Raw genomic sequence first — 27,260 nt, forward strand, 5'->3', positions numbered from 1 at the left:
TTTCTATCGATACATTCTTAGATGATTTCGTCATCGTTTGCTATTCATAAAAATCAGATATTAAGAATTGCTTTCAAGGTCTTACGCCCTTTTGGTGAAATTTGGTTGCGCAGTTTCCAGAAGTTTATTCGAGCGAACAGGTGATGACGACGCAGGCACGCTGTTGCTTAGAGCGTCGACAATCATTGCATTCGACGGAAGAGAGAAGCGATGAATAAATATGACACAAGGCTCCATACGTTCCGGTTTCCTATCGGATGTGGATCAGAATAGGCCACGCATCTAAGCTGATGCACGTGATACCGACAGCATCGGCTTCCGTGCAGCGTTCATCGCACGAAGAGCAGTCTCGCGGGATCTGATGAGGGTTCGGGGCCAATCTGAGAGGGTTTACGGTGTGGGCCACCGGTGCCCTGAGGAGCCAAGCGGGATTAACTGCAGGGATGCTAGGCATAGCGTCGCGCCCAAGCGAAGGCGTGGCTCGCCCTTGATTGGTTTTCCCTTATACCGCCGCGAATACCGCTACGCTTTCCTCCACTATCGATATAGGCATCGTCCGAACACTCAAACCTATCTGCCGCTCACTTCACGCGAGGAAGCCTTCGGACGACTGGTTCTTTTGCAGGCGGCGCGTACTTCGGGTGCCTGCGTACCTTCGCGTCACTGCGGCATTGTTAGACTTGCGCGAAGTGTCTTGCGTCACCACTCAGTGGTGTCCAGGGTAAGCGCTAACCAGATGGGATATCCTTTTTTTGCACTGATTCCGTGGAGCCGCCCAGCAGCTCCACGGCGAAAGAAAGGGGGGGGGGGGTGATGGCGAGGGAGAGAGGTGCTCTGGGCCGTCCCTGGGGTGTTCGGCGTCGTGTACGCTTGAACCTCATAGGAAATTGAGTTGCGCGCATAACGTTGCACGGATAACGTACGGAACAAGTTTGAACGAGGGCCACGAGCTGGGGCACAGGCGTGCTCGATCACCGACGCCGCCGAAGATGGCGGTTGCTGTCGAATAAGCCCCACTGTCGTAAACATGCACTGCTTTCCAGCAAATAGCACGAACGCCGCGGCGCGTCAAACATAGATGGCGTGAATGACATAAGTGATTACCGCCCGCACGAACTTTGTAAACCTCAAGTAGTAAATAAAAAAAGAAAAACAAGCAAACACAAAAAAAAAACAGATCGGGGCGTTTGGCAGTTGCTGTTCGCAGGAACGTGAATGTGTTTGAAGAGTTTCTCGTGCCTACACTGCTTTTCGGGAGACCGTCCCGAACGGATGGCACGCAAAGTGGACGTTTGTTTCAGTCGCTACACGCATTCCTTGTAAGATGTCACTGTACGCCCCTCATACCTGCTGCGCATCTTTTTTCTCTTTGAAATCCTGCAGGGTTCACATAGTTAACTACGTAACAAACTTCCTTGCTTTTAAGAGAAGGTATCTAAATGTAAAACAACTGAAAGGTGACTGATATGCTCGAGTTTCAAATTGTATAGGTGAATATGGACCATTGTAAAGCAAAGATAAAAAAATCAGCACTAAAAACGCAAGTAAAGCAAAGATACAAAGATACAGCACTAAAACGTTGCAAAAAACAGATATCGCTCCCTGGACGCCGTAAGTGACAGAGTGACAAAAACAAAGCATCACATTTTTGTGAGAGTTTTAGTCACAACCACAGATAGTAACGCACAGCGAAGCCGGTGTACTTATCAGGGAATGTGATTGTGTTTTTGTGTAGGCTATCGAACGTGCTCACCTTCTGTTGATATGTTAAGCAGATGCCTCCCTCTAGTTAGGGCAGTATATAACTTGGTTTGGAGCCAGCTCTGGGGGAACTGTTTTTTGTCTTTAATAGGGTCAGGAACAAATGAAGCGTTGCTTTCTTTAGGTACAAAAGCTTAAAGTATTGTTTCAATATATGTGTTATTGTTGGCTGCAACATTGTGAATATGTATATTTTCTGCGTTCATAACACATACGTTGATACCACATAAAAAATGCACATTGTTGGTCTACATAAAATATCTGCACATGAGAAACAATAATATACAGAGAAATCATCTCAAGTGGTTTCTGCGTAACTAAACCATAGCAAATAACAGAGGTTCCGCTAATATGTTTAGTTGAATAGTTTTTCGACCTCGAAAACTGAAGCCATGGCTGCAAAACTGCATCAATGGGAATTGTAGCAAGTGAAATAGAACAGCCGCTTTGAAATTCAAATTCAACGGTCGTATTTACCATCTGCAGGTAGCATTGTTACGCAGTGTTCCGGAATTCAACTCTATCAAAAGCCTACGTATCTCGCAGACAAGCACTGTCGTACCACTACGGAATTATCATAATCAGTTCAATGAGCTCGCACACGTTAAAAATTGCGTGCAGGAAGCATGTGCGCCTTATTTTGCCTACAGAAATACCGCATAAGCGTGTCACCACCACGTTATTGTGAGACATGTCTCAAACACAGTCCTACTATTGTGACATCCGAAACTAGACTTTTATGCTGTTCACCCTATCGAAAAAGTACCAACTGAATTTACTTATTCATTCAACTGAACAAGAGCCAAACGAAAACAAAGAAGCATTAGTCCTAAAAGGGAGTTGAACAAATGCGTCCTTTACTTCAAGAAAGCAAGAAATAACGTGAACACTTAGAAATAAGACGGACAGAAAAGAGGAGCATCGAGAAAGGCGCCAGTTCGGCTTCTAGACAGCAAAGACCATGTCCAGCGCTAGGCTGGCTGGTGCCCAACAGCGGACACGGCGTCGATAAAGTTCCTCGCGCTAACATCAAAGAGGGCCGCCTTGTCAATGTGCAGCACTGCGCTTGTGATTACATCGGGCAAGAGCAACACGAGGCAACCAGAGCTAGTTCGCTAAACGCCTCCAATCTCCCGCTTTCTCTCCTGCTCGCTGCCGCGCCTCCGAGCGGTGGCTGCCGAGGTAATATATGCGTCGTTCATCGTTTTTAATATAGGCGTCAAGTAGGAGGAGTGCCGAGGACAAGCAGTGAGCAGCGACAAACACTGTGTTCAATCACGGCACACCGCCCCCCCCCCCCTTCTTCTCTCGATGCCACCTCCACGAAGGGTCCCGGCTATGCCGACTATCCCACACACTCTCGCGTTCTTTTTTTCCTTATCACAACGCCACGGTTTGCTCGCACACCGCGGGCAGCCGCTTTCTGCGCTGGGTGCTGCTCTGTCACTGTCTCGTTGCGTGCCACGCACTCCGTCACTGACGCTGCCTCGTCGTGGATGACGAGGAAGAAGTGAGAAAGGAAAGCGCTGATTTTCACTGCGGTGAAAGGCAGCGAGACTGAGGCATGTTCGCGTGTGTAAGCAAGCGCCGTTTCTCCACCGTCGTCCGTACCTCCTCCGTTGACACCCGTTAATATTAATTACAGTCACCCTTGAGACCGCCCTTCTCGGGCGCCACGGTAGCGAGGCTGTCTTCGGGTCGCCCGCTAAAAACTCATCAAATTTGCTTGCGAGGTGTCGAATTGAAAAATATATCTCGGCAAGAAAGGAAAACGAAAGGGAACTTTCTAGGTTTCATGTCTAAGGAACTATTTTGTTTGGCGTGTTTTTAAACAACAATTTATCTGCACACTCAGCGATCTTCTCCTGAGATACTTTACCACACGATTGCCAGCAGCGCGATTCTCCCTAGCTGACTGTGAAATTCCTCAATGAAAGTATATATAGAAACTCCTCAGTATACGCACTGGACTTGGCAAGTTCGCAACTACGGCTTACGGCACTGTCAAATGGAGGTAGGGCTGTCAAAAGAGCCTCAATTGATTTGCCTCCGTAACTGGACAGTTGGGGCGGTTTACGCAAATAAACTATCTAAGTGGCTAACACGTTGAAGGAATCTAAGACACACTTGTGGAATGTCAGCCGTAAAATCGTGGAAGCGAACATAACATGAAATCACGGGCTTCATGCCAGACTGTGCGTCATGGATATGAACTCAGTTCAAACGCAGCGCTAGACTTTCCTGTCGCATCTTTTTTATAATGTTTAGCACTTTAGGGACCCAGCCTTTCGTCCATACATAGATGCCATGTCGCATGATCACGCTCAAAATCAAGTGGTCGATACAGACCTAAAACATCTCCAGCAATGCAACAAGGGTCAAAATAAACGCACAAAGTCTGAAATAATATAATTAGCAGAAGCAACCAAAAACCACTCGCAATATTTAAGTTAAAATCGCTAAAAACGCTTCGGAGGCACGCGGCTGACACCCGCGTCGCGCGAGAGAGGGCGCCACCGCCTCGCCAGGCGCTCGATAGCTCCTCCTACCGACGCTTCTCCGGCGCCGGTGTTACGAACTCATGCGAGACATCATTCATAGACAGAGACTAACAACAGCGCAACGGGAAACGGTGGGTGCCAGTGCCACGAACTTCCTCCATGTTTCACAGTTGTGGAGCTGCATTTAGCGCAGGATTTTGTACACCAATCGCTACACGAGAACGACATTAGCGCTGGATCTTTTTTTCCTTCTCTCTCTACTTCACTGGAAATTGCCAGGACTATCTTGTACCTCTAAATGCAGAAGGCCAGGAAAAAATAGAGGCTTGAACAGGGGTTGTCGCTGGAGCCCCCGTTTCGACAAGCGGCCTGGTCTTCTTCAATACAGCAACTTGAAGACAAGACCACTTGTGGGAGCGTTCGCCTCGCCGACATCCCCTTTTCAAGAATATTCGTCTCTTCTAAATGCCGTGCCGCGTACTTTCTGCCTCCTGTAGTTTCGATTTTAACTAAATGAATGTGCGCTCATTTTGTATAACCTTTTTTGTTAAATCATTCATACCTAAGGCACCCTGCGTTAGCGCTACATTTTGTACCGCTTTAATAATTGCATTCGTTGTAAATGCGCTATTTCTGCTCTTAGGGCTTCGCCACTTTCACTTCGCATTTCTCTTAGAGTAATAAAATTAAACACTTTCCATGATCCAATTTAGGAATCCGATTCTAGAAATTTCTGGACGACGTCGCCACTTACCCTAGAAGTTCACGGTAATCCTGTCAATCATATTTATTACTGACATAGTCGCTGGAAGTGTCAAACAGCAAAGATGTTCTGCTACGACTGCGCTATAGATTTTCCCAAACGACCAGGCAAGCTGCGCCAGTATGTATAAAACGCGCTTCATAAGAAAGAAAGCACAAAATTGTGAATGGCTGGAACTTTGACAAGAAAGGAAAAGCATTTCTTTGCAGTCAGATATCGAAACACGCAGCCGAGTGAAGCAATCTTCGCGTACCAAACGGTTGGTGAAGAAGGTTTCGATTATTTCTCTTCTCTCCTCTTTTATCGTGTTTGTTTGTTGCTTCAATGTAGGTTTCAAGTTGGGATAGCCGGCTATAGTGCCCCCTACCTTTCTCTTTCGCATCTAAGCAAAGAAAAAAAATATATGCGGCGCCGCCTTCTCACACTTTAAATTCGCGTAAGGAGAGCGTAGGCGACGACAGACGCCTACGCCTATTGAGAGTAGAGAACCGCGCTAAGTTTGGTCCGGTTCCGGAAGTAGATAATGCAACTTTACACGCATACTCACAACTGCGGTTCGATTTTTCTATGACGTGTGTGAAAGCATTCGCACCTCTGCGTAAGGCTCAATCACAAATCTGGGAGTGTCTACACCCACACTAGGGGTTGCGTGGGCGGGAGTGCATTTCTACGCTGTCGAGATCGGTCGTGTCACATACTCACATGTAATGTTTGTAACGAGGAAAGAGTCGTTAACTTCAAATCTGATGGTACGAATATTTCTAGGTAAATCACGTGAATACCCAGGGCCAATTTATCTTAAGTGAGGCGTGGGTCCGAACAAAGGATAAATAATTTTGTGGCGAAATTCTGCGTTTGTGTCTAGCTATGCAAAAAAAAAAAGATAAGAAATAATATAAATGAAAGAATAACAAATCTTTCTGCACATTGCGACAAGGGCACTTTCTTTTTTTTCTCTCTGTTCGGCCAAAGTTTTGATCTCCAAGGTACTGTTGTATATGGTATACAACCTTCCTAGTTCCACGAGAATACGCGGCCGCGATTCTAAAGAATTATCGTGGTGCTAAGAATCACGCAAATAAAGTCGTAGCATGAGACAGCAGCGCGTGCCTCTTGTTGGGGAGGAGGATGATGGCGGGGACGCGTGGTTTCGCACTGCCTCGAATATAGGAAGCACCTCACCTGGTTTTGCGCTGACTCCGTGAACGGCCCACCTTTCACCAAGCTACGATGTCATGTGATGACGGCATCATGTGACGTTGCGTCACGCCATAATTTGTGACATCGAAATGACGTCACAAATTTTGCCGAACTGTGACGTCATCGGGACGTCATGTGGTGACATCATCACGTGATGATTTTTTGCATCACTGATGCCCGACGCTGCAGGAAGCGAGACACCACCGACGGTGAAATTTCGAGTTTGATCAGGCATCTAAGGCTTTCGCCTTAATAAGCACTGCCGCATATGAACTACGTATGTCCGGAGCCTCGTGTTAGTATAAGCAGGCTCCGCTGACGCCGCCGTGCGACTCGCGCTCCCACGTTCACGCTAAAAGTGCTCACGACTGTTCGCCTGTGCGTGTGTGGTGAAAAACTTAGAGGACGATCGAGCTTCGCTTTGAAGAGTAGAACGCGATAGCGTAATCGGACCGTGTTCGTATCGCCTTCCCAATCGCTAGCCTAGCTTCGGTTCTCGGTGGACATCGAATCCGCGCCTTAATGGAAAGGAACGTCTGTGCGCCTGTAAATCAGCCCTTTCAAACTATCACAGAATGCCTACTGCAAGTACAGTTGCGAAGTGCCCACTACGACACAATTCTTCCTTTTGCGCGTTTGCGAGGTAGTCACTACGGGTACGTAAGGAAGCACGCGCACCTCCGCAGCTGTACACGTTGTGGATGCTGTTGTTTTATAATAATAATGGTTATGCCAGAGCGCTTTGCAATGGGTGGACCTTTAAACCATCCACTCGTTGCGCACTTCACATGTTCTCACGCCTGGTACGTTTTGGCGCTTCTGCCACGCGTTATTAAATGTGTTAATGACACTCCTTGCAGTACACGAGATTCGTATGTGTTGTTCTCTGAAGCAGTTTCAAGCAATGGCATAGCTCTGCGGTAGAACACCTGCTTGTCATGCAGGAAGCCCGGGTTCGATTCACACTCAGGAGTTGCTCGAAGGAGCTCTCGCCGATCGGTTCGCCGTCCGCGATCTCCTCTAACCGCTCCTCTAACTATTCTTTTAATCCCTTCTTATCCCTTCCCTTGTGCACTGCTGCTGAGGCATCCTCCTCTGAGATAGAAAGTTTCGGGGTGCACTTTTCTCTTCATTTCCTTTTATTTTATTTTAAGAATCCCTCCCTCCCCCCACTCTCCCTCTTCCGATTCCGACTCGAACCGAATATTTATTTATTTATTTATTTATTTATTTATTTATTTATTTATTTATTTATTTATTTATTCGCATGTACCTCGAATTTTCGCTCACGGCCAACGCCGACTTTTCGCTCCCAACCAACGACGCCGACGCCGAAGCCGACACCTCAATTGCTGGGAAACGGGCTTTTTAGCGCTATCGCGTTAATAAAGTGGACACAGCCACATTGTCCTGGCTTTGCGAGCTTGGTGACTGTACGATTCCTCGTCGCGTTGGCGGCCTCCCACTGCCAGTGCCAGAGCGCACAGCGCAAGCGTTGCGGCGCCGCTGGAGCCGAACGAACAAAACTTCTCTTTTGCAAGTGCGTTTCCCCATTGGCCGGCTTCGCTAATGATATGTCCCATATCGTGATTCGCTGAAATGTTCTCTTACAAAAATGTTTAGCGTAAGACGTTTTACAGCGAAAGCTGTTATACAAACACAACAGCCGTTTTCGGCGCCGTAGTTGTCCGCCGCCGCCTGTGTATGTAACCGCCATCACGCGAAATAAGAAATAAAATCAAAATAAGAAAAATATCCAGCATTCAAAGGGGTTCGAACCTAGACCCTCTGTGTGGCAGCCCATTGTTCTGCCACAGAGCCATGCCGGCACTTGAAACTTCTTTGCGAAAAGACGCTATACAGGCTTCATGTCGGGAAGGAACCACATTAACATATGTAATACAGCGTGGTAGAAGAGTAAAATAACAACCAGGCGTCACACAACGCGAATTCTGTTAACCAGGCGACACAATACGAATCGTGCAACGAGTGGGCCGTTGAATGCTTCCAACCCATTACAAAGGGCTCAGCTGTAATTCTTCATCGTCATCAGCCGCCGCATCAACAAAGTGCACATAATGTTTTACAGATGTGTAGTGGGCACCTCGCTTCTCCGCAGAATGACGAATAATGACTTAGTGGGTGCTTCCCAACGTCACAAAAATATGATTTATAACGTAGTGGGTACCTTGCAAGTGCACTTGTATTAGTATCCCCAAGGGAGCTCGCAACGGGCTCTAGAAATACCGCTCTTCCAGCTTTCGCTGTCACTGTGCTGCGCTTTCCGTGTATGCCTGGGGTCATTTTTTTTTTTTGTGTGTGTGTGTGGGGGTGGGGGGGTTGGGGTGGTAATACGGGCCCTAGTAGCTGCCAGCGCACTGTTCTATCTGCCCACCAGCAGACTGGCTTTCATGCTGCGTCGCGCCAGCATGTTGCAACCGCGCGTAAAGTTCACTGCCAGAGGACTGAAATCGCAAAGCTAGACAATTCTAGCGCGGTCGGAGCATTGCCCTTCAAGATAACTAAGTCTTTCAAATTTGTCTCTGAGAAATGCTACAGTTCTCTGAGATCAAATGCCATTCGTTGTTACGAAACATCGCGAAATTTATCTGCGGTCTCAGGTTCGCGAAAGACGTGAAACTGCGATGAATATTGTAATAGAACTGAAAACCGAATGTGAACTCTCGACGCACGCCTTTGAATGTCAGGGAGAAGCGAGACGAGATCAAACAAGAACGACCACCGTTGCAAAAGTCGACCACTCTGTCACATTTAGTGCATACGCAACGCGCTCGAAAATAAGAATATAGAAGTCGAGCTACATTCAATTTATCTTTACTGCAAGGAAGACAAAATGAAATCAAATAGTTGAATCTGTGAAGTCTTCGTTTTCATATCACTCTACGGATCTGTATATCGCGCAATTTTGCCTTTGAAGAAATTGAAACCGACCCAGAAACAAAAGCCTGTCTTATAATTCGGAGATCTCCCCGGGAAAAGATCGAACATGTAATGCGCTGCATACACAGTAGAGCTGACATTTTATTGAAATTCCTGAACGCTTGCGGCGAGCGAACATCGGAGGGTGTAGGAGGATTGGTTCTTACTTCTCGGAATCGTGTTCCTCACCACTTTTGCGCGAGTCGCTTGCATTTATGCGAGCGCGGTCTTTGGCCGCTAACGTTGCGCGTCCCGCGTGCCCTCGCGACGAAATCGAACGACAAAGCCCGATCCAATCAAGGAATGGAACGTCTCAGTGAGACAACTGCGCCAGGCATTGATTGCTGCCAGGCAGACGCGTCAAAGCGATTCGATAAATGGAATGGATGTAATAAGATTACCCCCTCCTCCTCCTTTCTGCCCGCCCACAAACTCTCTTTTCACCTCTCATTGGTGCATGGATATTTCAGCGGATTTTGGGGCTCGAGGAGCGACGCGTTACATTTCGTCGCGCATGCGTCTGCAGCAGAAATCGATGACGGAAAGCTTCAATATGAAGGTTTCAATCATTACTATTTTTTGTATGGTAACTCCATCGAACACTGTATACATCTTGCGTACGCATCCCGATTAAGCGCTGGAAGGTAGAAATCCCTGTATAATAACACGATGTGACACGTGAGCGGACACGATATTGCTGCTAATTTGTAGGCACGTATATATATATATATACGTGCATGCAAATGTATGCGCATAAATGTGCATATACGAAATGTAAAAAATTTCGGGGAAAGAGGGTTGAACCCCCCCCCTGGCGAAGCCGCTTCGTCAACCTCCTCTCTTTTTCAGTTGAACAAGGATCACTTACACGTACACACACAGCGCTTAGTACGCAGCATAGCTTAGCTTAGTCGTCCTCCCTCTCTTTTCCCTCATGGCTTTCTCTCTCATCTTTGAAACTTTACTATCTGCTACGCAGCACCGGATAACCTAAAGGGTGTGTCTTTAGCTTTCAGATAGTAACCCGAAAATATTTCAATGAGCTGGAGTTTATGTTCTGTGTTTTTACACATTCATGATAACCTTAAGGCAGCAATTCATCACCAACTCCAACTGTAATTTTGCGCCTCACGGCAATACGACAACGGCATAGTGCCTTGCCATTGATGAAAATATTGTTGTCTGTGTAAGAGATAATTCCAGCAGTTCTACACAAAACAAACATCGACAAAAGGGGTTTGCAAGTAGAGGTGAAGAATAGGTTGGACCGAGACAGAAAATTTTCTAATAAATGCTTCATGACCATATTTGTTATGTAGAGTGGTTAAAATCGTTGGAGAAAAGTAAACCACTAGGTTGCATACGTGACCGAGTATTGTAAACAGAAATCGCTATCAGCGTGTTTCTTTGCTCTGTCATCAGAGACGTTAGCGCCACTGAGAAGAATAGGAGTATCGAACAGCAGCAACTTTTCACTTCCTTCGTCGTGACCAACAAAAGACGCCGCGCCATATCCCGGAAAAGGGAGCACAAAGGCGGGTATCGAGGCGTCTAGAAAACGGACGTTCTGGTTTCTATTTTTGCGCCCCCCCCCACCCTTATTTTGCGGGAAAAAATACATTCCGAGATTCTTTTAAAAACAGGAAGAAATAAAAGTAAACCGCGAGAAGTTACACTACTAAACACAAAGCTGCCGAGTCAGAGAGTTTGAGCGGGGAGGCCAGAGAAGATGCGCCTCCTTTGTGTCGCTGGGGTCAAGCAGCCAGGCGGAGAGGACCAAACAATCAGTAGAGCAGAGGGTCGGCCCTTGGAAATGCGATATCCGTTGAAGACACAGCGGCAGAAAACAAAAAAAGAGAACACATGGTTTAGAAATGAAAGAAAAAAGACTAGTGGTCACTTTAGCCAAAAACGTGAGCGAAGATAAAGAGTAAAACAAAAATAAAGAGCACTGTCTTGCGGTTGCTGGAGGACGGCAGGCTCGTCCAAGAATTTAGTTAGCAAGACATCAGCGAATGAAGCTGACTCAGGATCGCTGGCGCGAAAAAGGTGCAACGTGGGAAGCAGGAAGCGAAAGTGAAGAAAGGTCGAAATCGGTTTTGCGGGAAAAAAAGTAGCGAGAAAGCTTAGAGATTGGATTGAACAACCGTTCGGTAACTGCTGGTAGGGGGCGTGGTAAACAGAGGAGGTTAGCTGAAAGCAGAAACTGGGTAAGAAGTTAATAAAGGAGTGTTTTGCTTACGCCAGAGAAAAAGCTTTATCTAATCCGGCAGTGCCTGTTCTCTTTGGACAAGAATATATAAAAAAAAGTTATCAGTTATCACGGATTTAAAGTAAATAATAATGCGTAAGATGAAATCAGCAGGACGATTGACTGAGCTAGTGCTTGTTTGGTTTAATGCAGTGTTCCTATGTTTTGTTATAACACACTCTCGAAAAAAAAAGTTTTAAATAAGCCTAACTTCTATGCTCAGAGGTGTGCTTAGAAGTACTGAGTTATGTTTTAAGTATGTTTTATTTCGTCTGTTTTACTAAGTTATGCTTTAATTATGCTTTTTATCAACTGGCCTTCCGACATACCATTCTGCTATGTTTTAAGATTACCCAAAACAATATTTTCACTTTCTCACATTATTAAATAAAAGAGGCAGTCTGAAAAAAACTTCGGAAATGATTGGCTTTCACCACTCACTACAAAAAAAGATTCACCTGCAAAAAAAGAACAACATACAGAGCAATAGACTCACTATTTAGTGCACAGTTTCTCGCGCTACCATCAATAGAATAAATTGTGCGTGCAGTGTTCAAGTGTTGTAGTGAATGTCTGAATAAAAGCTACTATACCATCGGAAGAAAAAACTGACCGGCCCGAAGACTGCCCAATTTGTTGTAACAATGAAGTCTAATTGAAATGTGGGGTAGGTTCAGCTTACATAATTCCGTCCAGTTTTTTGGGGTCTCCTTCGCGCGCCACCATCAAAGCTCATTTCTGAATAGTTCCATACTCATCAGCATTTGCAGCACAGGTCATTTATCAATACCTCCATCTCATCAGCATTCAGATTGAAGTTAGAGAAAAAGCGCTAGCTTTCCTACATTATTGAATGTGACATTTTTTTCTTAATCATCATATCCTACAACACTGAACACTGTCTGTACTTTTCACGGCGTCGCCGATACAGAGAGATGTTGTAGACTTTTAAATGCGAAGCATTTCTTAGCGAACCTTTAGCAGTTTGAGCGTTTCTATCTATCTATCTATCCGTCTACGTCCGGGTGCTCTCGTAATCGCCTCCTTAACTTGGTGTATAGACCAAAATTGGCATGGGGGGTGTAAGAGGATTTGACGAATATGACTGTCGGGTCATGACACGAGTAACGTGAAAAGCCTGTCGCGTAAGTCGTCAAACCCTTTCCTCCAGACAGGCGTGGCACATACCCGTTTACCAGGGGCCGCAGTGTACGGGTATGCGCCACAGGCGATTGACAGTTTATATCGACCCAGGAACGGTGAGAACAGATATTGGTAATTTAAATGAGAGAGCATTAAGAAGCATTGAGATCGGCAGCGTGAACCCGACGAATGGAAAGAATAAGAATTAGGATCCCAGCAGGAATCGAACCCAAGCATTCTGAGTGGCAATCAGGTATTCTACTACAGAGCCACGCCAGGTCCATAAACTGGTTTGGAAAAACAGCCAATGCAGGGGTAATGTCGGTAAACGTCGATTGTGGTTGTGGTGCGGGCTATCTAATTTTACAAGAAAGAAATAAACACTGCATGATACTCCTACGATATGTACTTCTACGATACAGGCGTTTTATCAAATTAACATCTGTGGTTCTAGTGTTGGGTCCGCTTTTATAGCAGTCTAATAAACATCACATTTGTATTCCTATGATTCAGAAAGCTATATTGAAGCATTGCTCGACCCCGGCGGAATACATTAACTAATGTTACATATGATATTCACATGATTACACCATAAGTTAGTTGTCGACGTGCTGGTAAGCCCACCATTTCCACATAGCTACTACTCTTGCGAAAACACGTCGATCCACCTCATGAAGCTTGGCTCAAAGTCATAAAGTACAGCATAGAAGTACTCGCTGGCAGCTTCGCATGAAACAGATTCCCACAACGCGTAGGATCTGCCGAATTTTTTTAATGTTATCAGTCGCGTGTGCAACTGAAAACTTAAATGGATTTCTACTTCGTTCCGTACTTACAGTTCGTGTCTCAAAAAAGTATGTGTTAACTCGAATGAGAAAAAAGAATACGTCCATGGTTCATATTCTTTTCAAAATATACATAGTGAGTTACACTGTGAATGATGCCGACAATTGTTGCAATTCTCTGAATAACAGAGGGGGAAAGAACTTGAAGAACGCAGGCCAATAGTGTAGAGCTCTAAAAAAAAGTCAAAAACGTTACTGCAAAAACCTTGCCGTCTAAGCTCCACGGTTTCTAGACGGGCTGCTAGAGATGAATTTTTAAGGCGACCAAAGCCTCCGTCGTACCGACGTCAATCCGACTATCACATCATTTGAACGTTTCCCAGCGCAAGAGCGCGCGTTCAATCTTTTAGAGAGAAAAAAAAAACTAAAAAAAAACGGGCCCATTCGCATATCGTGCTGCTGTGCACATAATTGGCCGAGGATAAGGAGCCGCCGCAGTGGAGACATTGTGCCGAAGAAAAGACTGGACATCGCGAAGTTCGGAAGGCTTTTGCTTTAATCAATTCGAACCATCTCGTTTCGCAATATCTACCGAAGAGGAGGATTAGGAGATCAGAATTCAAGCACACACAAAACCAAATAAGAAAAAAAACATCAGACGCTGTACCTGACGAACAGCTATTCGCTTTTCTGAGGTCCAAATGAGCACATAACAAAGACATGGTTACCGCTTCTAACAGTCGGATATCCAAGAGAAGGCGTCACATGCAGAATTGCTAAGCTTCGTTTCGTAATCCCTGCTCCAACTCGTACAAGAGCTCCCTATTTAAAAGAATGGATGTGTTTGACGTCCGCGTGTCTGATCGAGAAAAATCTTTTGCTTCTCGCTGTACCCAGATGGAATCCTACAGGAGGTTGAAGTTTTACCTTTATTTTGATGCTAGAGGCGGGCGAAACATACTCTAATGCATTAACTTCGTGTTAAGATTCAATTAGTGGATAAACATCAGAGCGCCCTGGTTATCGAGGGAGGCTAATTGTGGAAGCACTTACGATAAGTTGCTGCTTTAAACAGTTAGGCTTAAGGTAAATAAAAAAAGTGTGACTGTCCCTTTGGACGCAATTAGCCCAGAAAGAGTGATAATTTCTGTTAGACTTTATTGAGCAGCCGTGCATTTATATGCTGCCGTAACACAGTTCAAACTCAAAGATTAGCTCGCTCTCGTAAAAAGTGTAGAGGGAATAATAGAGAACGGTTACGCGCATTTTGCCTTGCGTCAATGCCTATTCGCTATCGTTCGAATTGTGCTTCTCTTTTTTGTTGCGCACGACACATGACTCAATATTTCTGTTTCCTCCACATTAGCGTAACCTTTAATGGATCCTCGTTGCGGCTTACCACTTCTACGAACAATATTCGATTTAGTTAAAAAAAAAGATTGAACAGAGATCGCTACGGAACTAAGCTGCGTATCTTGAAAGTGCGAATATGAAAAACATTAAATCATGTAAAATTTCTACTTCTACTGTCGGTGCTGCATATAGCAATGCAAACTTTCAAATAGGCATTTTATAAATTTGGATGCACACAAAAGCACAGTTCTTGAGATACAGAAATGTGGACAGGAAACAGGAAAGATAACTGTTACCTCTAGCTCGTCTGATTCAATAGCACAAAAGTATTTAACTGCACCAAAACGAAGGTAGTGTGACTTGCATTCACTTCTAAAATAGCCTTTATAGCAGTCAGACAAAAACGAATTACATTAGTGTGTAGAGAATGCTCAGCGAACCTGGTAGGCTCTCTTTTTAGCTTCTAAAAACTGTTATCTTTAAGCTCGCATTTTGGTAACAGTGAAATTTTGGAATGAAGTAAAAGGTCAATACCCAACAAGAAAGCGATAGTCGCGTAATACTACGAAATAACTTTTATCCATCCCTTCTGCATTTCCACTAATTGTTTTGGATTGTTTACTTTCATAATCTTATTTTTGTGATATATATTATTGTCCACTCTACCATATACAACCCTTAGCTTAACCCATTCCATTTCTTTCCTACACTATTTTAAAATTTTTATCAAGGTTTTCGGAAAACTCCCAGCTGTGCTTGACAGGATGGTCTGAAAACATAGCAAGGATTGTCGCTCAGTACTTCTGCTAATAAAAGTGAATTATCAGGAGTCAATTCGATACTCCACTCAAAATGGCGAAGGGCCCTGACTTTTTGGAACAAAGAAGTCGTGCAACACTCGTAAAGGGCAGAGGAGACAGAAGAGGATTTTATTTGCAGATAGAACACCGCATGCTGGTATCTTCGTATTCATAAACGGTGACGCAGGTTAGTGAAATGCCCTTAAGATTGCGTATCGACAGCATGCACTGCACATGTCTCCGAGTGTTATTTCGTTTTCTAGCAAGCATATACTAACTAGCCAAGCAACTAGTTTTACTATAGCCCTGACCGTGATTTCGCTATTTGCTCCAGCAGGTAGAAGTCGTGATCCTGTGGCGGCTCGCGGGAGGAGGAGGCGAGGCCCTTGCATGAAGGAGGGCGAGAAGGAACCTGGCGCCAGGCGCAGGCCGATCTGATGTCATGGCGGGATCTTGCCAGACGCCCACGGGCGCTAAGGCTGTTGTCGCACGGGGAATCCTCATCGCCTGGCTACACGGTGAGTTCCGAAGGACTGCTAACATTTTCGTACACACGAACAGAGGCACATTTTTTTTTCACGCTTTTTACACTTCTTCGTGCTCGCAGACAAAGGAAACTAGAGGAGCAGAATTTCGAACGGGTAACGTGTACACAGTATCGAAAGAAAACGTTGTCGTGCAAATTGTCATGAAGGTTACTTAAAACCCACATGGACCTTCAATCAATCAATCAATCAATCAATCAATCAATCAATCAATCAATCAATCAATCAATCAATCAATCAATCAATCAAATCAAGCGGGAGAGAGAAAGGTTTATTGTGACACAAAAGCTGAGAGGTCGGCCTGAATCAATTTTCTGGCCTGCTACTCAGCGTTAGGGAGGAGAGGAGGTGGGAAAGAGAGGAGATAGAAGGTATTGATGTTAATCATTGTGCAAATCAATACATGTCATACAATATCCTTACAGAAGGAGCCTCACAGGGTCAAACCCCGATGCCATGCTGGTGGCCATTTTTGAGCAAGTTGCCCGTAGTTGAAGATGCAGATTTATGTTAGCGTCAGGCGGATGTTATCCTTAAATTGCAGAAATTTTTCTCTCCGTTATTCGACTGCCCCATGCTAAGGGGTTCAGTTAAGACAACAAAACAAATTCTTTAGAAGTGCGCTGGTGCAGGATGCGATCCACAGACAAGGAAGAATTTTTCAACTGAGAAACGTTTCCCGTCGTGAAGCTGAACGGCTTTTCTTTGTACCCTCCGCATGATGCCGAATGCACGAATATAAAGTTCCCTTCTCACTCTCTCGAATCTGTACCTGCCTCATGTACAGGGGTGGGGAAAAGCTTCCAGGCCATGCTGCCATAGAATTACATGGGATAGGGGCCTGGGAAGTTCTTGACTACCACTGTGCTTTGAAGGAGATGATTTGGCATTACAATTATTTGAGTACTGGAAGGCGAAGAGTCCCAATTGATACCCTTGTAAAGTTATATTCCCCTTGCGTAACGCTGCGCTAGCTAGCGCAGCTAAACTTAACCAGTGACATCGATCTTGTCTAGCTTTAATAAAAAGTAGTCACGGTTTCGACGAGATACCGTGTGCCCAGGAGCGAACATCGTAGAAAAACTAGTAGTAGCAGCATTCGTAGTAGCAAGCATTCAAGGCATATATTTTTTTACAGATCTGAGCACTAGTGAAAATCAGGAGCAAAAGAAAAGAAAACTATTTAATCCGACGTTCCAAAACACGTACGATGCAGAATGCACAGTCTAACCTGCATTTGCGCAGTATAACCACAACATGAGGACGACTTTTTGTACATTCGGTCCATCGTAAGTAAGAAGCCCGTACGAGTTTCGAAACGTCGGGTCAAATAGTTTTTTTTAACACGAAAGTGTTTTATGCCGGGGTCCACAAGGCTTCAGTGACGCATTTCCGTCACAGAAATGACGTCGAAAAAATTGGCACAATCAGATGGCAAAGAAAAAAAATCACAGCATATCCACGGAGTGAATGATGATGAGTGGGCGAAGCTGCGGAGGTTCATCGGTAAACCGCGAATCTTCCGTGAATTCTGCCCAGTACATCATCACCGACGTGAGATCGGGCGCGTTTATACTAAAGGTTCGATGAGTTATGACGACTTGCAGCTCACTTTAATTTTACATGTACGCTGTGAATTTTCATTGTTTAGAAAACCATTGCTTTAGAAAACATCTGGCGTCTTTCGTTAAGCAGCTGGCGTCTTTTCGTTTTGCTTTAGAAACATCTGGCGTTCTTTCGTTTTGCTTTTACAAAAGATCTGGCGTCTTTCGTTGGTTTATTTCATCAATCAACGGCGTTTTGAACAAAATTTTTATTGTTTAATCACGCACAGGAGAAATGTCACCAGGCACTACCTTGGAGGTAAACAATGGCTGCTAATGGGAATGAGAGACAGAAGAAGTCTGCTTTTAGCTAGCACTTACACTTCTACTAACGTTTCCTACTGGAACATGCCAATGGCTGCTAATGGGGAATGAGAGAGAGAAGAATTCGGCTTTTAGTTAACGCGCACGCTGCGAATTTTTTATTGTTCAACAACGCACAGGAAAAATCTCCCACCGGCACCACCTTGGAGGTCAAAGCGTAAGACTGGTTACGCACTACGACTACTACGACTACGAGGGACGAACGGGTGCCGCCTTAAAGAGCTTCGCCCCTAAAAATGTTCCGTCAACGGGCATCGAACCCACGACTGCTTGGCCCGCAACAAGAGATGCCGGGCACGCTATCCACTGCGCCACGGTCACAGACTCTAAAGGCTTTACAAACGCGCCTTTTATATCTACCACTCTCCCGGTCGGCGGGGTGGTGTTGCCCTCTAGGAGCGGTAAACTAATTCGTCATTACTGTGGCCTCCGTGATTAGCACCTGCAACGCGTTACACGTCCGTCCCACTTGGCGCGTTTTCAATAGAAGTTCAATTTTGTCAGTGCCTTAACACACCGCGAGGTGGCGATCTTAGACCAAGCGTCGTGAAAGCGTCGGCCTCGCTCATAGCATCACGCTAATCCAAAAAAAAAATTACAGCATATCCAAGGGTGAATGATGAAGAGCTTGGGCGAAGCTCCTGAAGCAATCATGGTTATACCGTGAAATGTTCAGTGGTTTCGCCCAGCAGTAATCAAAGCGATACGATGTTTTGATTACTGCACGCCATCTAGCGTGCAGGGTGCCGCTGCTTTTTTTTTCTTTTTCTTCTTCTTTTTTTCATTTTTCTCTTTTTTTATTTTGTTTTCTGCTTATTTTTTCCCCTTTTTTCCTTTCCTTTCTTTCTTTTCTTGTTTTTTTTGCACGCATATTGCACACATCTCTATGGGACAGCGCCATCTAGTATATCATCACCTAACTGCAGTTTGCATGCATCTCTATGGGACAGCGCCATCTATTGAATGATACGGGAGACGCGATGGCGGGGGAATGCCGCATGCAGCGACGACCGATCAGGTGATGTTATAAGGAGCTTCGCCCCTAAAAAATAGCTCTGCGACGCGCGCCTGCCTCACCTGGCTGTAACACCGCGTTCCCCGCTCACGCGCTCGCCCCGAGAAAAATTGCGGCCGGGCTACCGGGGCGGCACGACGCGCTTTGCGTTTCCCTCTAGTCCGGCCGTGGTGTTCAAGCACATTTTAACATGCCGCGGGATGGCGACCAGGTTCTGCGTCCAATATGCGACGCTCTTCTGGCTACCACACGTCGTTCTCTGATTACGCTTTCACCATTAACTACTACAGCTACCACAAGGTTTTGTGTAATCATTTAACATGGAGGTTAGTCGTCGGGATGGAGATGTACCCAATCATCAAAGTGGGTGCATCCACGTTAAACGGTGCCAAAGCTGCCAGACGTCAATATACGCTGTGCAAGCTCTCTTATATCAATGTACAGTAAACATTCAGTTACGTTTGTAAGGGCAAGCTTTACTTTCGTTTTATTCCGATTCCTATGACGGAGGGATCAACCATCTTTTTTCTTTTGCTCCTTATTTTCATTAGTGCTCAGTTCTCTAAAAATGCATATGCCTTGAATGCTTGCTTCTAAGGAAGGAGCGCAAAATATTTCCCACCCGAGGCTTTAAAGTTTTAGACACAGATTACGGTTCGTCTTTTCTCTACAGTGGATGCCGAACATATTCGAGCTTGTTTCCTTGTGTGACTAATGAACAGGAGCTCATATGGCACTAAAAATATTAGCGCTGGTGAAATGTGTGCCGCTTACGGCGTACAACGCCGGTTATGTTGATCCGTCGTAATGGCGTCGAGCATTCAAACGTGTACTTCTTCCCTGCGCAGGCTTCGTGACCACAGTCTCTGCCGTGAAGCTGGTCAACGTGGACATCCCGTCCCCGACCACGCTAGGCGAGACGGTGGGCCTGAGCTGCATCTACGAGCTCAATGGCGATCGACTCTACTCCGTCAAGTGGTACAAAAACGACGTCGAGTTCTACCGCTTCGTGCCGAATGACTGGCCGCCGGGACAGTTCCTGCCTCTGCCAGGCGTTGACGTGGACGTGCGTATTGCGCGTGTATGCCAACACGCCCAGCGTAGCACAGGCTTATGCAGTCTTCGTAAAGTCAAGCTTTGGCCTAGTTCGTTCTGCATAGTGAAAAGGAAGCAGCGCAACTTTTCTAGGCAATGCAATACCAAAGGGAACGACACGGACACACGCTGCACACGGACAAGCGGCATGTAAGGCGCGACACAGACAGCGCTTGTACGTGTTGTTCCCTTTGGTATTGTCCCCGTCTGAAAAAGCCGTCCTGTTTCCTTTTCACTAATGCAGTTACTGATAAGCTATATGATACGCTGCGCCAGTTATCTCAGGGTAGTGACCATGCGTACGTTTATTCCGTGTCACGCTCACCGTCAGTCAACTGCAAACTGAACACCGCATTGGTATAGGTAGTAGTTACCATAAAGACACGTTTTCCTAACAGTGGAAGTTCAAATGAGCTTGGGAAACAAATGAAAAAAGATGAATTTTTTCCGAGGGGCTCGTTTTTATGTGTTAGACGAAACGAAATGAAGCGAGCAGACAACTAGGCCAGGGAAAGCGTGGAGGACTTTAAAGGGACGATGAACAAAACGATTTTTCTCGTATTAGTAATTACTCTTTCAGAATGGTAAAATCACCACGCTTGCCGCGAGCAGACGCTTGGTACGCGAGAAAACACGCAAAAAGAAAATGCGGGTGGCGACGACACCCCGAAATTCCGCCACCAATCAGCGTGGCGTCATACATTTTGACGGCGTCTGCTACGGCACACGCCGTTCCTAATCGGTCAAAATGATGCGCATTGCTCTCCGAGGGGGCCAGATACTTCACATACCACGTTTCAGGAAATTTCGTTGCGCCAGTAACTCCGCATACGTTTGTGAGACTATGGGAGTTGGCGTTGCGTGTTATTACAAAAGGGAGCGCCTACGAAAAGGCACTAGTAGGCGGCAGAGACAAACACAGATTTACAGCTATTAAGATAAACTTACACAAGCACAAACGTAATTTCATCCAGATGTAATCACAGGTGTAGCGCAGCCGCAATGACTGGTGCACGTCTACCTGTATTTATGGTACCATCCAAATCACTGAACCACCTCACAGGCGTTACAAGGAGGATAGGTGGGTTTGTCGAAGATCTGTTAAAGGTTTACCGGCAGCAACTTCTAACGAAAACACTTCTTTTGAACACGACTTGACCTTAATCATTCAAATTGGTGTTCGATCACTGTGGTATCTTTGATGAGCGGAGTACGACCCCAACGAAAACGGACATAAAAGAGTAGATAGGTTGGTATGGTTGGCATAGATGCGCCGATACCGCGACATCTCTGTAGCATTACTTGTGCTGCGCCCTACATTAACTCTAATCTGAGACCTAATCCGATGAATAAGACACTGGACGGCATAGGAACTTCTGTAGTTCTTTACAGCTTGGACCTGTCTCATTCGGCACGCTGCGCCGAAGATCATTGGTTCACCGGTACGAGGACGACAAGACTGGTATTTCCAATGTTGATGTGATTCGTGTAAAAAAAAAAGGACGCTCACAAAGCCAGCAGGCAATAATCTCAAATGAATTAAGTTCGGTCTTATCCATTTTTTCTTGACACAAGAAATAGGGCAGGTCCGTTAAAAAAGGGAGAATGTTTTCACTTAGCGGGGATTAAGGCACCTCTTACAATGCATACAGCATAAAAGTACGTGTTATTTATTACATAAAATATACGCCGAGCATTTACAATTGACAGAAAAGCACTGCAAAGGTATATATAAATCAGATATATAAAATAGTTCATCCACGCACTTCTGGAGATACACACAAAAATTTTCTTAATGCTTTCTCAGTGGAAGATGCGATATCTATGTCAGGTTCCATCGGGACGCATAAAAGTTTCAGAAGCCCGTCCGTGGAAGATGATCCACGCAATCATAATAAAAAAGTATCCATGGTATAATCGAGTTTTCGGCATTTCGGGACGAGCATGGGTGTGGAATTTGTTATAAGCTCAGCTAATGAAAGCGGCGTTCTGTGAGAACATTTAAGCTTGTGTTTATGTCTTAGGACTAAACTGTACGCGCAAAAGAAGCTGTTATTCGTGAATCATGATTGCTTTCCCGATTACCCTGATTGTGGACGCAGTTGGCACGATCGGGGCGGACGTCGGTGTATCTGCGTAACGTGAATCTACACAGCGCCGGTACATACCGGTGCGAGGTGTCTGCGGAGGCTCCTTCCTTCGACACTGTCGGCGGCCAGAAGGACATGGCCGTGCTAGGTAAGTCACTACTAATTTCATCGCCACTGTTTGGGCTCTCTTTCTCTAACCATGCGACTGCTTGCCTTACTTACTTCGGTATTCTCTGCTGCACTTGCCCCATGTTTGTTTCAGCCTTTCAAGAAATTATTACCTGCTTCGAAAGGTGCCTGCTAAGCATGTCCGCAAATACGAAAATTTTCCGTAATTGATTATTGCTGTGTTTACACTATAAATAAGGCCGAGAGAGAGTAAATGCCCTAGACCAGGGGTCGGCAAGCTGCGGCTCGTGGGGCAGTATTATGCGGCTCCCGACACGACGACAGTGCTTCGACACTGCTTCAACAATGCTTCCTACGTCAGTGGGCAAAATTGTGCCACGGCCGCTGCATAAAAAAAAAGGTGCGGCCTGTTGCATGGCCTTACTACAGCCCCCACCGTCCCATAGAAAACGTTCTGGCTACATGTCTGCATGTAGCTTCTTGAGTCATGAATTGGAAAAAAAATATCAATATACGTGAAGTAACTTTTAAAGCGGAAGTGCCGGCGACAAAAGTGTGATATGATACGACCAGCAGCTTAACACATTCACGGCAATTTCATTAAAAACAAGGAAAAAGACAGAGGTTTACGTGACAACCTACATGCCAAAGATCTGTCGCTTGACTCCCACTTGCTTCATTTTCCCGACAGCCCTTTGCGAAAGATATCCTTCAGCGACTCTCTTCAACGCTGTAGGCCGCAGGGAAACTCGCGATGTTTCACATCCGCGTGTTTTCTGGCATTCTAAGCGCAGAGCGACACACAAAAGCTCCGCGGCATAGCATCGCAAGAAATGCTGGCTGCCACACACGCTCCAGCCTAAGAAACCTAGACAAGCACTGGAAACAAGAAGAAAACTTGCTCACATGCCCGATCACACAAAAAAGCAAAGTAACAACCATAAATCCCGAGGCAACCACATTCTGGAACGAACCGGCGTCCTCTCTGTGTCCCTCAACAGCGCCGTGCTCACCAACAACAGCGGCAGCAACTGTCAACTCAGCCGAGACGCGCTCGCCCGTTGGCGGCGACGCAACGATGCAGACCGCACCTTTTTTTTTATGTAGCGGCTGTGATAGTGCACAAATGTTTCCTTTCAGTTTCTTTGTATGGCAATTGTGAAGGGGATGATGTATTCTGATGAAGACGCACCCAGTCGTTGTGTACAGGTAGGACAGACATTTAGTGTAGCCTCTCTTGATCACGTGATTTGTAGTCGATGACTACCGTGCCACGTTGGAACATAAGGAAATGATGTAGTAGACAAATTAGCCACAGCAGCACACACGCAAAATACCGTGACAAACTAAACGTTTTCTTGTTACGAATCAACGTGCGAACATTTTTTCCACCCTGCGCCACCAACTACGCAAGGAGGCACGTTTCGATGGGCATACAAAATATTCACCCCTGTGAAAAGTGTATCCGTTTCTACTTTTCACACCGAACCAGAAGACTGACCGCACGTTCGACCCATTCCTACATCGTCTACGCTTATGCGTAGTATACGTGCCTCGCTTCTCGTGCCGCATCAATCGAAAAACGTCCCCGCAGTGCAGTCACACTGACAATTCGACGCATCAGTTTAGCATGTCATCATGGGGCACCCGCAATCCAAAGCACAGCGTACGAACCTAGGTGATCGGTCGAACATACTCGATAGACGACCTTTTTACACACTGGGGCAAGTGCTTGAACCGTGGCCACGTCCTGAGAACCCGAGACGGGCAACGAGCGCGCTTCACGATTTTTAGCGAGTCCAAACACAATGAATGCTCTGTAACGCACATTAGTGCTTTGCTTCCTCACATCGTGATATTAACGAAACAGCTCATGGTCAGTTTTCATGGAAGTGCATGCGAAATAGTTCTATATACTGTATACGCGGTAATCTGGGTGACAACCTTATGTTTTGGACTCTTGCCACGAATACATTGTATGCCGGCTATCGCATGTCTACACAGTGCTTTTGATCATTTCTTCTTTTCTTTCCTGTCTTGTTTGTTTGTGAATTCGATATCAATTTCATGACGTTGGTGTTGTGTCGCCACCGGATGCACCATCCGGCGGAACCAAGGACGGCGGCTCCGCGCCGGAGCGCACGCTGCTCGCGTCAGGACAGGCCGAGAACGGGGAGGGGACTCATGTTTATTCACAGAGTGTATAACATTGGTTATCGGAGTTGATGCATGAAATGCCCGTGGTGTGGCGCTCTGCACCACACTTGCGAAACCGAAACTGGTAATGCGCGACACCACATCATCCCCTCCCTTGAGAGAGGATGTCCGCATAGTCGCAGTCACATTTAAGTCTACGGCGCTGACCACTGTACCGGTGCCATTTCCGCAAAAGCCGTTTCAACTGCAGCCGCACACAGGAGTCCGGCGGAGCGAAAGAATCGGCCCTTGAGCTCTTCCCCCCCTTCAGGAGGAAGCTTCTTCCAGTACACTTTTGGCACTGTAGGGGCCGGAGCATGCACATGATGGTGAGGCTCAGATGGGGCATGGCTCGGCGCCACCTAGGCATGCCCCACCGAGCCATGGCCAAGTTGGGATAGCAGGCTCTAATGTAGGCTAATGTTTCGCGTAATATAAAAGTTCGGCAGCATGTTACACATCATTGAATACTGTGGTCATCCTTTCCTTTCCTCTAGTACTCGAACTACTTTGCAATCAATAAAAAACTAGACTAACGAAGAATATTTCACGATGCCTAAACTGATGCAATCTACATACTATCTGCTGCTGCTTGCGCATGCGCAGTACTTCCGACCGAGGGCCCGCGCATCACGGGCGGCCAGGCGCAGTACCGCATCGGCGACACCGTGAGCGTCAACTGCACCTCGGCCAAGTCCAAGCCCGCCGCCACGCTGCGCTGGTACGTGAACGACGTGGCCGTGGCCGGCGCCGACGGCACCACCGAGTACTCGACCACGCTGCACGCCGACGGCCTGGAGACGGCCTCGCTCGGCCTGCGCTTCGTGCTCACCGAGGACCACTTCCGGGGCGGCAACATGAAGCTCAAGTGCACCGCCACCATCTCGCGAGTCTACACCATGAGCAACGAGGAGCTCGTGTTCGGCTCTTCTTCCGCGGGAGGAGGCCGCCACCAGAAGTCAGGACTCCATATCAGCGAGAACACGAGCCGAGGCAAGAAGGGCGCATGTTTGTCTTTTATTGAGAAGTATCCATGGCGAACCAAAAGCACTTTTGAGAGTGTCTATCTATCTTGCCTTTTACTTCGTCATGCCGGTGTGGTGGTTCAGCCGTTTATAGTGGTCATGAACCAACCATTGGGCTTGTTGGGAAAACACATCCTGTGGATAGCAGACACTACTACGAACATATCAGCCAAATCTTGCAGTCGTGCGCGGCAAAGAGGGCTTAGAAGCGCAGCACGATGTTGCCATTTTTTCAGGCGCCTTCTTTTCATACAGATGCCTGTACTCCTCTCTTCGGAGCTGCCAGTGTCTGATGTTTGACGTGGAACAGCAAATAGCATGCGATTGGGCAATAACCGACATAAATCAAGGGCGGCATTAGGATCAGATGCGCTTCTTGCCACGGGGTGCCGCCACGCTCTGGCCTCGCGCTCCATAGCATGCTAACATTATACAGTAGCCACAGAGGCGCGCTTAGGCATCACAACGGGAAATAGCGATCGCGTTTCATCACGCGCGCTCAAGGTCATGACAAGTGCTGACGTAACTTCCTTCCCCCATGTCATCTCTCGCTGTGTAGCTCCCAGCGCGCTCGTCGGGGCGAGAGAAGAGAGAAGGCGCTTAAAGCGTACGTCAAACCCTTGAAACTCCGCTCGTTCTTAACGGATTCGAGAAATCTTTGCGCCAATTGATTCGTGAAACGTTAACTCCGATAATAAGGGCATTTCAATGATTACTTGGAAAAGGGCTTCATGACCCATTTAATGACTTGAGTATATGCAGCGCCTCCTCTATTTTTCAGTGCCTGGGCGAACGCTCTCCTCGGGCCGTCGAGCGCGCGCTCCGGGTCCGCTCGCCGCTGCCGCGTGGTGGCGCTGTGCAAGTAGACTACGTAAAGACTACGGGAAGCTGGCGCTGAATGGCCGCGCGTATCACAAAGCTCACGAATTCGTGTTTGCATCCGAGTTCAATTGCATTTGTGCTTCTTGCAAGCTTTCACAGGTACAGAGGGATGGAAAGAAACGCGAACATAGCGGCGCGCTGTTTTCATCACGCTCTAACCGTGGTGGCAATAAAAAGGTGCTAGATGGTCTTTTAGTGTGTCGTGGATGACGTCATCTATTCATCAATCATCCAGGCTATAACCACTTGAAAATAAATGCGAAACAGCAAAGGATGCAGATGCCGCATGTTCGCGTCTCTTTCCATCCCCGCTGTACGTATTCCGCAGGCAGTCTGTCAGTCCGTGCTGCCGGTTCGATACTGGCACTCGAGTTTGATAGTATTCGCGTTTTATTTTCTATTTCAGGCTATTGCAACCGCCCCAATGCCTAGTATGTCATACTGGTTTGTTCCTCTCTGCAAATGGAACTGAAAGAATTCACGATTACCTTTTTTTATTTCCCTTTATTGTTAAAGAAAAAAATCTCACAGGGTCCCTTATACATTCATCTAAGACGACTGAAAGCCAAAAGCCATCTTCTTCTTTTTCTTTAAGTCAATGTATTCAACATTCCCTGCCTCCCTCCGAGATACCTGAGGAGCCAGATACTGAGGCTACAACAATCCGTCGACAAATACAAAGACGAGCTCAAGCAACTGACAACAGGCCGCGCCATTTTTCACGCCTTTCACATTGGCTCAAGTTGAGAGTCGGCACTACGATTTTATACTTGAACGACAACGTCTGTTCACACACATCGGTCAGTGTTGCAGGAAGCGCGCGGCATATGTAGCTGTTTTTGTTTGTTTTTCGTACCA

General features: G+C 46.3%; 1 protein-coding gene across 1 annotated transcript in view; it reads left to right on the plus strand.

The window, feature by feature from the left end:
• LOC119394255 (uncharacterized) overlaps positions 1-27,260 on the plus strand; it is a 114,169-nt gene that overhangs the window by 44,794 nt on the left and 42,115 nt on the right. The window contains exons 2-5 of the mRNA XM_049416040.1: positions 15,832-16,015; positions 19,834-20,051; positions 22,183-22,318; positions 25,102-25,499. Coding sequence (XP_049271997.1) covers positions 15,940-16,015; positions 19,834-20,051; positions 22,183-22,318; positions 25,102-25,499 — 828 coding nt within the window. The 5' untranslated portion in view covers positions 15,832-15,939. The remainder of the gene's footprint in view (positions 1-15,831; positions 16,016-19,833; positions 20,052-22,182; positions 22,319-25,101; positions 25,500-27,260) is intronic.

This window comes from Rhipicephalus sanguineus, chromosome 5 (genome assembly GCF_013339695.2).
Source record: "Rhipicephalus sanguineus isolate Rsan-2018 chromosome 5, BIME_Rsan_1.4, whole genome shotgun sequence".
NCBI lineage: Eukaryota > Metazoa > Arthropoda > Arachnida > Ixodida > Ixodidae > Rhipicephalus > Rhipicephalus sanguineus.